This window comes from Cyrtonyx montezumae, unplaced genomic scaffold (assembly GCF_038088225.1).
Source record: "Cyrtonyx montezumae isolate F1298 unplaced genomic scaffold, pur_monq_1.0 scaffold_3, whole genome shotgun sequence".
In the NCBI taxonomy this organism is placed as follows: Eukaryota; Metazoa; Chordata; class Aves; order Galliformes; family Odontophoridae; genus Cyrtonyx; species Cyrtonyx montezumae.
This window is the reverse complement of record NW_027072034.1, coordinates 33,440,318-33,452,835: the sequence shown is the minus strand read 5'-3', so window position 1 is coordinate 33,452,835 and position 12,518 is coordinate 33,440,318. Positions and strand designations below refer to the sequence as shown.

The window sequence follows — 12,518 nt, the reverse complement described above, 5'->3', positions numbered from 1 at the left end:
TCCTTCAAACACATTGAGTCCCGTGAAGCACCAGGTTTACCCTCCCATCAGTGACCTGTAGCTTTGATTTCTCATTCCTCTTAGATCTGATAAAAAAACTACAGGGCTGTTTCATGTTCTTAGCTAACTGTTGAAGAGCAGGTGGAATAAGACTATGAAAGTGCCACTGACAGAAGGAGGGAATTTATCCACTGTTCTTTCTATTGATAACTTTTAATTCGTGTATTTTTAATAAGACAGTTTGGAAACAGGCACATTCCTGTGTGACTCATAGGTGGAAAATACCATGGGCTTAAATAATGCGCAGCAATTAACTTGCCTCCTCCCCTCTCCAGCGTTACTCATGTCCTACATTTTGAGGAAATGTTAAATGGAAAGCTCTCTGATTTTTGCAAGCGAGTGCTATCACCACATGTCCTTACACCGTCCCTTTGGAAAAGATGCTTGGGCCAGCCCAGCAGCATGGTGCTGCCCATTCAGGAAATACTAGGGGGGATGCAGTGGGAGGTGCAAGGATGCAGTGAGGGGCTGGAGGCAGCATTTGGGGCAGTGGACTATGGGAGCACCTCCAGTGCCTCCTCCTCTTGCTCTCAGCAGAGGGCTCATCCAGCTGGCAGAGAGCAACCTCAACATCAAAAATCCCCCGAGAAATGTCTGTTTCTGTACAGTGCTGGCGCACAATGTTGTGCCTGGAAGCCTTGATCCCTGGCTGCAGCCCCTACAGCTAGTGTGATGCTGAGGAATAATGCTGTCTGCGATGGATGTTTCTTAAAATCACGGACTGTGGCATAAAGCACTGCTGACACATTTATCTGACCTGGATATCATCACTCTGTTATTAGAATGAAATAGCGTGACTCTGAGATTAACCTGAAAGTGGAGCTAACAACGTGACGATTCATAGTGGTTCTTGCATTCCTTCCACAGGAAAAACTGCTTAGACAATCTAATGGATGAAGATGAGAAAGACAGGGCAAAGAGGTGAGCTCTTTTTTTTTTCTGAACTTTCTTTAACTCTTGGTGAGCTTGACGTTGCTTGTTGCTGCAGAAGCTCTTTCATGCGTAATCAATCAATCAAAAAGAAGAGAGGGAAATAAAACCAAGCCCAACCTGAAAAACTGCCCTATCACAGGCTGCAAGTTCTGGCCACCCTGTAAGAGGAAAATAACTTACCAATGTTTCCTGTAGAAATGGTCAAAAAAGTAAAGGCACTGGATATTTTTTTTCACATTAGCACAAGGATTGAAGAACTGACAACATAGTCCTGCTGCCGTAGCACATCATCCTAGCTCCCAGAGTGTATAAAAATGCGATGTTTTTTTACAAGAAGCATATTGCAAAAGAAAATGAACTTTAAAAATGTGTTTTGGTTTGTTGTTTTTTTTTTTTCTGTAATATGATGGTCAGCTACTCAGCAGTGCCTATCTCACGGTTACAAAAACACCCAGAACTTACCTTCACAACAGAGAAAGGCTGTTCAAAGTGCTGTGTCAGCCCTAAAATGGCAGAAATTTTTATTTCCATATATTCTTTGCTCCACAATAAAGTCCCAGCTGATACGTAGGCAGGAAATTGTTGTGAGCACTTTGTGGGCAGGGGAGGGCTGTGCTTCAAGGCAGAAGAGCCATGCAATAAAACGCTAATAATTGTCCAATCTGGCTGGCATCTGCAGTGTCACAAGGGCTGTTTGAAAACATTTTTTTTTTTTTTCTGGAGCATTATCAATACTGCAGCCCGCAATCTAATTGCTTGAGAGAGAGCCTCCTGTTGCGTGCATTTTTTTCCTCTGGTTCCCCCTAATGAGAGTAATTTCCAGTCCAGGCACAACTAGTTGATCCAGCTTCATCACTGTTGCTTCCTTCTCCACTGCTTCCTTCCCTGCAGCCTTTTCTCCCCAATATAGGTCAGTACATACTGCAGCCATGCTCAGCCACTCTCCTTTTCTCGCTCCTCCAGTGCATGCAGGGCTGCAAGGAGTCACCTGCTTTTGTGGGGTTTGGCTGATAAATAGGGGCACAGTATGGCATATGGCTGTGCCAAGACATCCACAAAGAACATGGACACCTGTGGACAGGGTGGTCTTGAGGAATGGATGCCTCCTGTCACGTCACCAAATGAACTGTCTTTTTAGTGCACAGGACCTGAGGAGTGTAAGATGCAGGGAGCTTGGGTCAAGAAGGTGGAGGGCAGTGGGTAGCCCATGCCAGCTAGACATAAGACCTCATTTCATTAATCCAGATATTAGCATTGTTGGGGAAAAAAAAAGCATTAAATGAACACACAAAGGACAAAAATAGAATTAGGCGTATCCTCACGATCACTGATTGTCATCACCATCTGGTGTGATTTTCATGCCGTTTGTTCAGGGAGGAAGTTTTTGACGTGCCCTGGGGCAGGCCTGCTCTAAGGTGGATGAAAGAAAAAGTATCTTTTAAGATGTTAAGAGGAAATAACTACTTCAAATTCCAATTTAAATACTTCTTGGTCTTTAGAAATAAATCTAAATTGGAAATTAAGTTTGAAATTGTGGAATCATAAGGTATCCTGAAGGGATCCACAAGGACCAGTGAGTCTGACCCCTGGCTTCACACAAAATCTAAACTCTATGTCTGAGAGCATTGTCCAAATGCTCCTTGAACTCTGGCACTTGGGGCCAGTGAACTGCTGCCCTGAGGAGCCTGTTCCATGCCCACTGCCCTCTGGTGAAGAATCTTTTCCAAACCCCCCAGCCTCGTCACAAGAGACTTCACAGAAGTGTACAGTTACTATAGTATATGAGAACTGATGAGATTCATTTAAAAGCTGTGTGTTTTCTTCCAAAGTTTTAAAGAAAGTAAAATGTGGAAGAAGCTACTGGCTAAACATTGTGCTGTTGTGTGTGGAGACAGCATCTTGCCTGTGTTTCAGGGGAAGCACTTTTGTTTTATCCTATCCAGCATGAGGAATGTGTCCCTCTAAGCTGAAAAGACCCAAGAGGGAGTAAAAAAGACAAGAAAATTGTTATTTTCACTTATTTTTTTGAGTTAAAAAGTGGGTGAGACTGCATCTATCTTGACCTCACTCTATGGGGTTGGACCTAAACCAGGAGTTGAGTGCTTCAAGTGTGAGTAGCTCAGCTCCTATTTATTGTCAGCCTCCGTTTGTCAGACTGCAACATCCACACATCCCACCCATGCTGAGAAGAGAGGCCATCCTCTCCTGAGAATGGGCATCTTCACTCTCACCCCTGGGCCAAGGGTCTATTACACAGCTGAGCTGTATGGCTCTTCCTTCAGAACACAGCTCATTCGGAGCCCTGTGCTGCACTGTCTGACTCCCGAAGGCACTACCTCACTCCAAAGACTACAGTACACATACAATGGTCCTAATCTTGGCAGCACTGAAGACCTTTTCAGCATCGTCTGATCTTGTCGAGATCAGAAGCCATCATTTCATTTTCAGTTCTTCAATACTAGATTAAGCGTGCTTGACTTTATAGATCTATTAATTTCAAACAAAAAGTATTCTTTTTTTTTCTCTTAACCTCTCTTGTAGTTTCCTTTAACTAATAGAAAGTTATTTTTACAAAAATATATATTTTTAACAATCCAATTGAATTGCAAATTCCAGCCAAAACCAGCTTGGAGTAAACCTCGAGACAACTCTTGATAAATTAGGACTAGCAGTTGCCATTTTCCACTCCAACAAAACATAAATTTAAGACTCTGAATTAAAGTATGTGGTACAGCTACCTGTTTTGATGCACATATAATGTAATCCATTGGACAGCCAAAAGAAATAGGAAATATAGTGTAAAGTCAGATTTCATTGTAAATCAGCATAGTGCAATGGCTGCTGGTCAACAAGTATTGGCCTCTTTTTAAGACAATAAGCAGCAAATATGTGAGAATAAAAATGGCTGTTGAGAACGCGTTTTGAATTGATGGGCTTGATCTTTCTGAATTCAAGCTGTCCTGTATTGCCTCTAGCTGTATTCACTACAATCCAGATTTTATTCATACTGCATTTTCTTCTTCCCCTTGGATATGCATATTTTTTTTTGGAGTAGCAGGGAGGGAGAACTGTGATGAGCAATGTGGAATTAGCACTGTTTTGGCTTGCTGTAAGTGATATGGCCTAGCAATGAAGTAAACAAGGCGAGGGAGTAATCTTCCAAGGGAAGTGATGAAACCTGCGTTATTTAAGACAATTACAACTGGACTGAAAACAAAAGTACTTACTACCATACAGGAATAATTTAGATGACCTAAGTGTGGGGTTTATTTCCTCTTTTCCCCCTTTTTAAGATTTTACTGTGATCATCGATTGAGATCTTGGTAGAGTTCTTTCTATTAAAGGAGTTTTTTTTTCCTTTGTGAATAAAATGTCAAGTGTTAAAAATAGGTATTTTATATTTCTGTCAAGGCATCTTTGTATTTTGGCAAAGCAACACTTTCCGTACAGACAGTTGGTACTTTATTTTATTTAAAGGAGGATCGAGACCCTTTGAGCTTAAAATGAACCGAGGACTGAATAATGAGAAAGTAAAATGTTGACGTTCTTTAAGTCTCCTTGAACTGTACAGAAATAGGATAAGGATGGAGCTTTTCACGTCGTGTTCTGACAGCCTTTTGCACTGCAGTGAGAACAGGCTGGAATCAGTCAGGCAGTATCCACCCAATCTCTCATGTTCCAAGCTGTAAAATAATCAAACATTGGCTTCTATCCAGGTTTTCTTATCTCCAAGTGTGATCAGGGTCGAGAGCAAGACAAACAAAAATTACCCATCCCTCTGTCTGTAGTAACATCCAGGAGCCTCTACAGTGATTTCTCTGCTGGAAATGTTTATTGCTGGACTGGTCCTCTGGGGGATGTAAACGCTGGGCTAAATTCTTCTCTAATTTTCACCACTGTGTGGTCAGAACTCCTTACAAGCTACAGCAGAATTAGCTGGGATGAGATGCTCAGTAGAACAGGCCTCTTGGCTTTTCTTTCCTGCCTACGTATAATGAGATTTTTAGATCTTTATGTCATTCATGAGGCAAATCTTGCCTGCTCGATGACCTCTCAGAAGAACAAACACAGCTTCTGGATTATGCTTATTTTAACATAGCTACAGAAGTCTGAGTGGTAGTCTTCATGTAGGAAGACTGTTATATTCTTGGGGACCATTTGGAAACCTTTCTTTGTGCATAGCTTCATATATGTTTAAAAAATAAATAAAGTACACAAGCTGAAAAGGTTATCAACAACTTAATGACAGTATCATGAGGTTGCCAAAAAAAAGAAAAAAAACAGATGAAATCAGGTCCTTTCTTCCTATAAGCTCATCAAACACAGCAGAAATAGGCTTTGTCAGATGATCACCAATGGAAATAGGCAGGACTGGCTGAGTGCTGTGGAGTCATCATTTCACACCTAAAGAATTGCTACATTTTGACCTTAAGTGATTTGCCCTGTGGCACTCAGGCATTATGAGCAAGCAGGGGACTGTGCTAGTACTTCTGTTATATGGAGTCCCTTTCTCCTAAGACTGCCCAGATGGGTATGCCCCATAATTTTATCAGTCTCCACTCTGCTCCTTTGCAAATGATTTGCTGGTGCCAGTCTTCACATCATGAGGCATACAGCATGCTGATTTCCACATTCATGTATTACAAACAAGTGCATGATGATTTCTCTTCTTTCTCCTCTCATCTTTTTTCTCTCCATCTACAGGGCTTCGCGCAACAAGTCTGAAAAGAAGAGGCGTGATCAGTTCAATGTTCTCATCAAGGAGCTCAGCTCAATGCTTCCAGGCAACACCCGTAAAATGGACAAAACTACTGTGCTGGAAAAAGTCATCGGCTTTCTGCAGAAACACAATGGTAAGAGTTACTGCAGCCCATCATGCACTTGCCAAGCTCTGTTACAAAATCCTGTTTCCTTCAATGATTATCAAAATGGCTCAAGGGGCTTAAAAGTGCCAATGTAAGGGTCTTTTTTCTATCTCTTGGCTTCTAAAAAGATAATTTCCAGGCATTGTGCTGCCCAAATCCATCTCCTCAGTTGCTCTTTAGTTGAGAATGGCACTCAACCTGGTATGGAAAAGGGGTGAATGTCAGGAGTGGAGGCAGCTGTGCCATGCAGCAGGGATGCCTTGAACAAGAGGAGTGTGGGGCTGGAGAGAAGAGTCCTCCTTGAAACTGGACATACTCAGAGAAGAAGGATAAAGCATTCACCCCTGCTTCTCTACAGAAAAATGCCAGGAGACAGACTGATCAGCCCCTTGCTCCTCAGTGAACTGTGTAGGATTCAACTTTCACAGAGAGCAGAAAACTCAAACCAGGAAAGGCCCCAGTTTTTTAAGCCAGTGTCAGCAAATTGTGTCCACGGAAAGTTATACTTGGTTTACCCAAGCAGAAAGCTACATCTTGTTTTCAGAGCATGCAGTTGCATGCAGTTTTGGCCTTGGAAAGGCAGGAGCTTGTTTTAGGTTGCATACACAGTGACAGTGAAGTGTCTCAGAAAGGTGCCCTCACTGCAGAAATTCCTGACCCTGCTGCTCTATCCCTATTGGTCTCATTTCCAGTTGGCACAATGAGCTCACACAGAAGGCTTCCTGTAGCATGCATGAAGTGCTTCTCCTCTATAAATCAGGGTTAACATGAGGCCCTCTTGCTCTCCTTCCATGAGGAAGAGACTGAGAATTTAGCAGGTGACCATGAGGAACATGCCCGGTCCCATGAAGAGAAACGGGCTCTCGTGAGCTGACACACTGCACCATCTGGCTTGCTTTGTGCATCGGACATCTCCCATTCTGGAGATTCTCTGTAGGAAGCAGGAAAGAACACAGCAACTCTTGTACCCTAACTCCCAACATAATGGAGTTGCAAATGTCAAACCTACTAAGGAAATAAATACAGTGATTCTGTTGTTTGAGCTAAGTTTCTCTTTAAATTAATTTTCTATTGCATAGACAAGGGGATTTCATATGGGAACGCATGACCAGGGCATCTCAAAGTTTGATAATTGTATATGTATGTTAAAAGTGGCAGTAATAACATGCCTTCTTTTTTAGCTCCCCAAGACAGAGTAAACCAAAGTGTGGGTATGCTCAGTTATAAAAGCCAAGCAAAGAGCAATCACAAGTCTTGGAAAAGTATAGACAAGTGTGGCTGATAGCCCAAATAATTTCCTACAGAAGGCACTTCATTTCTAGAAGAACAACTGGGTAAAAGAAATCCAACAGTCATAATTCCTTCCACAGAAATTGGGTCAAACTGTGACTGGTTTTGTGTACTTGCTAAAAACAGTACGTTATCTATTTTTAAACTAGATTAGTAGTCACACAATATAATGCAAAGCATCACCGTTTAAAAATGTTGATTATCTTCAGAGTAGTTTGGATCTGCTTTATTCAATCGTATTTCCCTTTCATTTAGTAGGCTAAACCAAGATTTTAGTTATAACAGAGGAGCGGGTCAATTTTTAGAATTTTTGGTTTCGTAAACAGTCTCTTTCTTTATAATCCACAGAATCTCCCAAATCTCAAGTAATTCTTCTAGCAGTTGATGTTTGTGTATATCAGCTTTCCCAAGCTGAAAGCATCCTCTATTTTGAGGCTACATAATGCAAATCTGGCTGGGGCTGATCTCTACTTTGCTTTCGTCTGGTTTTCATGTCTCCATGTAAGACCATCCCAGCTGCCCACGACAGCCCCAGCAGTGCAGAAAACAAGCTTGAACTCGCTGCGTCTCCACTCATAAAGCTAGAATGGGACTTTCATTTATTTCTAGGAGACAATCTGTACAGGCAACGTTATGAATTTACTCTCTTCAATAGCACTGAGCCATTTTCATTTCCCTGGCCAGTTTGCCTATGTGCTCAGAATAAGGAGCACTGGGTATTGCGTGCTCTGTAAGTGTTAATCAATAGGATTAATTAGCAGGTGATGCTGAAAGGAAAAGGCAGACTGCACTCAGCACCCCATCACTACCAGCACTGAATGGCAAAGCCCTTTCTGGGGAAGCAGAGTGAGCAGTGAACAAAACTGCACCAGACTCTGTGAATTATAAGATCTACCCCATAACACTGTCTGACAAATCTGGTAATGCATCTCTTGGGCAAAGTTAGCCCAAGTTGCTGTCTTTTGGAGCTTACCACGGTGCTTACCACTATTCCTGGTACAGTGCCACGTTTCACTGCCATGCCATGATTTGTCACCTTGGTGTGCCTGCACTCCTCTTAGGCACCATGTGTCCATTGGCTTTGCTGACAGCAGGACCACCATCCATGTGAACATGAGCATGGAACACCCCCTTCAGACAGGATCTGGGAGGAGACCTCAGTGCTCCAACCCTTACATCACCCAGATTACAAGTGACCCAGTGCCCACGTATCACTTGCGTTTTGGTGAATGGAGGAATTCCTCTGATGTTTGGGGTTATGGAGCTTTGGGGCTTCTCTGAAGGGATTTTCTTGCTGTTCCTCATTTGACACAGTAGCTGTGGGCTGAAATCTAGCTCCTGGGTGTCCCAGTTTTGAAGCAGCACATTGTAAAAACCAGTTTGGTATGTGCCAAACCTCATCTTGATCTTAGTTTTGTGCAAAACATTTTTATCTTTTGAACAGTACTTAATGCTGACTGAGGCCAAGGGCTAGGTGAATACAAGCTCCCACCGAAATTGGTTCAAGCTGAGTTGAATAAAAACGGAGGAAAACACTTTAGGCTTGGGCCCAATTTAGACAGTCATTATTCTCTCTCTCTTCATGCAAAACCCGTACTTGAAAAATGAGATTTTTGAATATACAGGTAATGTCTACCTTTTCACATTGAATCTTAAAAAATGAAATGTTTTATTTGTCTAGAGGTCTCGGCACAGACGGAGATTTCTGAAATTCAGCAGGACTGGAAGCCTTCATTTCTCAGCAACGAGGAATTCACCCAGCTGATGTTGGAGGTGAACATACAATATGGCTCTGATAATGTTGCCTAGCAGTTGTGGAAATGCCCATGCTTCTAGAATAAAATGTGGCTCCAAAAGAGGTTTCAGGTACCACCACGTTTGCCCATCAAGCGAAGCTGCTCCTTCAGCAAGGGGTGAGAGCTGGCACATGGTGCTGCTGCTCGCTCTTGCACCAGCAGTGCTATTGCTGCCGCACCCTGCAAAGGTGCAGATGGAGCTCCAAGAAATGCAATCCAAAAGAGAGATTTGAATCACAGATTACATTTTGTTTTCACAACCAGAGGTGAGGGAAAGGGCACGCAGCAGTTTTTCTCCTGATCTCGTAATGTGCTATTATTAATATTTATGCAAGAGTAGCACCTACAAAGCAGTAGTGTTGCATCCCTTTAGTGCTAGATGCTGTACAACCAGATAAAACCTGACAGCTCCTGCAGGCTTGATGCAGTTAATACTTCCACTATAATGAATTTCCAGGCCCTTATCAAACACTTTTTATTCTAATAGAGAACAGGGTTATTTTGCAATGATAGGTTTTAAATTATCTTTAAATTACACTATAGGTGCTTTTAACACTAGCTGGGATTTGAAGGGAGGTGACTCAGTGGCGTTTATGCACATTTGAGATGAAATGCAAATGAGCTGCTAACATGTACTTTTCTTTCTTAGTAACAGCTAGAACCTTCTTTAACAATGATCTCTCATAGTAAACATGCTGAGGTTGGATATGAAGGGATTCTCCAGGGATGAGAGGTGCTTCACTCATGCTGTACCCACAACCAGCGACTCCCATTTTGGTGCTCAAGAACATAGCACCTTCAGTCTGCATTAAATCAGTTCCCTCAGGAGCCAAGATGTTGGTTGATGTCTTGACTATTGATTCTGCTTGTATCAGCCACACAGTTTTAGAGTAAAACACTTGCTTTCAAGTTTCCTAGTTTATAAAACACCTTCTTGCTACTGTAATTTTCCATGCCCTTCAAGCTTGACGTTGGGTACTGGGATGTTCTGTTGAGACAGATGTTAGTAGTCACTTCTTTTTTCTTTTTTTGCCTTTCCTCTAATCTTATTTATTAGCATTTGGACAAGGCTGCTTGAAGATCTTCCTGTTTTGTTATCAAAGAATGGGAAGGATTTTTTTCAAGCGCTGATTCAAAAGAGTTGTATTTAATCACAGTACTATGTCAGCTTTCCTGATAACAGCCCCTCTTTACTGAATGAAAAGTAAGAAAATTACACGTGAGTGGGTACCAAGATCTATTGGCTCATCCGTGATTGTTGCAGCAGGGAGAGCTCTGATGAACCACATGCCCATGCTGGAAGGGGACTGCAAGTAAATAAACACAGAATTATGTATGCACGCATTAACTTGATTTTACCACAAAAGTCTGATGTGAGTCACTTTGTATGATTTGCATTGGATATGAAATAAAGACTCAATTTTAATGAAATTAAAAAAAAAAATCCTTCACCATAGTAACGTGCATGATCCAGCTGCCTTGTGAAACCACTGCTCTCTTCTGAGGGTTAACAGCTATCATGCCTTTTGGAAAACAGCTTGAATGTACTATACTGAAGAAAAACATATCCTCTGCACTTAGATTAACAAAATCAAACTAACTATAGCAGCTGGAGGGTTTTCAGAAGTACTAAGCGCATACTCTTCTGCTGGGGTATAAGTTATTGACCTGCTTTTCAAAGGATTGTAGCACCAGTGGATTCCCATTGACTTAAATAGTTGTGGGTACTCAGCATTCTCCGGAAAAAGGAACATATGTTTGTGTCTTTATTCAAGGCTTTTGCTTTCCAATTTTTTTAACCATACAATTAACATTTCTAGTGTTGTCAGAATTCTTATCCTTATTGAAGTCAGCAGGGGAGAAGGATGTTCTGCAGCTCACAGGATCCAATCCTGGCTTGGAGAGGTGCCCAGATTTGCAGGGAGAGCTTGTGACCCGTGCCACCACTGGGCTATATTGGCCACATACCTGTCTTTGGAGTACCCCTGAAATTTTCAGTCCTGCTCGTGGCACTTGTGCTGCTCCAATAGGGCAGTCAGCACCAGCTCCATGTCACCTGTAACCTAGCAGAGAGGGCACTCACCCACTTCACCTGAAGGCACGTTGCCAGTGGCTCCTCAGTCTTGATGAATCGTAGAATAGAATCATAGAATGGCCTGGGTCGAAAAGGACCTCTAAAGATCATCTGCTTTCAACCCCCCTGCTGTGGGCAGGGTCGCCAACCACTAGACTGGGCTGCCCAGAGCCACATCCAACCTTGCCTTGAATGCCTCCAAAGATGGGACATCCACAACCTCTCTGGGAAACCTGTAATGATGAGAAGGTTTTAATATTGTCTCTGAGCACCTGCTATTGTCTGTGAATTTTTGAGGTGTTCTGCTAAGAGTAGGTGAACTGTTGCTTTAAATCTGGAAATATACTTAGGTTTAACTTAGAAGGAGATTGAGCTCCACATTTTGCAGCTCAAAATAAAGAAGGAACTAATTTTGAAGGTGAAAAGGACTGCGCAGAGGATTGGGATGAGGCATTCCCTTCAGTGATGGGCATGAGGGGGCTCACCACAAGGTGGGACCCAAGTGAGGAAGGAGCTCTGAAGAAGGGGAAATTTCTCTTTGAATGATTAATCCAGTACCATGACCTTTAGAATAAATCACTCAATTAAAAGTCAGACTACGGATTATTTGATAATTTGCATTGCTTTTACTTACATGAAAGCCTAGTAATATACAACGTTACATTAATACAAACTGAGATTTATGGGTTTTGCAGAGAACTACCATTTTGAGTTAGGATTGCATCCTTTCATCGTCCTTTGATATTTACACAGAGCTCAAATGTTCATTTTAATAACTTCCAAGGGATCCAGTCTTAGTCATTTTGCATTATTAAAATGTGTGATTAATTTAAAAACCGAGACATGAAATATTCCTGTGAGCCCTTTGTTGCTTCAATAGTAGGTTTTACTAGGCTACAAAGAGTGTTGTAAAAGCTAAATCAGACTGTAAAATCAGAGAATTACTGTTCTGCAGCGTGAGATAACATTCCTAAGTCTCAACAACAATACAGTGCTGAAGGACAACAGTTTTGATCAACATGCAGTGAGACATGCTGTTTACCCCCCTCTTTCCTGCTAAAGCACTCTCCACTTGCATGTTTTCCTTAGGCACTGGATGGCTTCATCATAGCAGTAACCACAGGTGGGAGCATCATCTACGTGTCTGACAGCATCACACCTCTTCTAGGGCATTTACCAGTGAGTAACTCTAGCACGAGCTTTTTTCTACTAAAAAACATAGGATTGGGCCCTGCCGTGTTAGAAACACATGCAGGAGGGTGGGAGGTGAGGTGAGAGGATGTTTTCTTGCAAATGCAGGGAGAGTTTTTGTTCCAACATTATGCTGGTCGCTGCTGTTGATCGCCTTTGCTCCTACTCAGTGTGATTCATGCATTTCAGGTTTTTGTTGCTATGAGGCACTTGGGTTTGAATGGAAAAAGCTCTGTGGGAATCCTCTCACCAGAGGAGGGATGGGTTGACCTGGCTGATCTTTTCCATCTGATTCCTAAGCCAGTTCAG

At 42.2% G+C, this 12,518-nt stretch overlaps 1 protein-coding gene across 2 annotated transcripts in view; it reads left to right on the top strand.

Annotated features, from left to right (window-relative positions):
• Positions 1-12,518, top strand: part of NPAS2 (neuronal PAS domain protein 2) — a 96,928-nt gene that overhangs the window by 45,081 nt on the left and 39,329 nt on the right. For both annotated transcript variants that reach the window (XM_065741138.1, XM_065741139.1), the window contains exons 2-5: positions 928-981; positions 5,698-5,846; positions 8,830-8,921; positions 12,108-12,197. In XM_065741138.1, coding sequence (XP_065597210.1) covers positions 950-981; positions 5,698-5,846; positions 8,830-8,921; positions 12,108-12,197 — 363 coding nt within the window. In that variant the 5' untranslated portion in view covers positions 928-949. The remainder of the gene's footprint in view (positions 1-927; positions 982-5,697; positions 5,847-8,829; positions 8,922-12,107; positions 12,198-12,518) is intronic.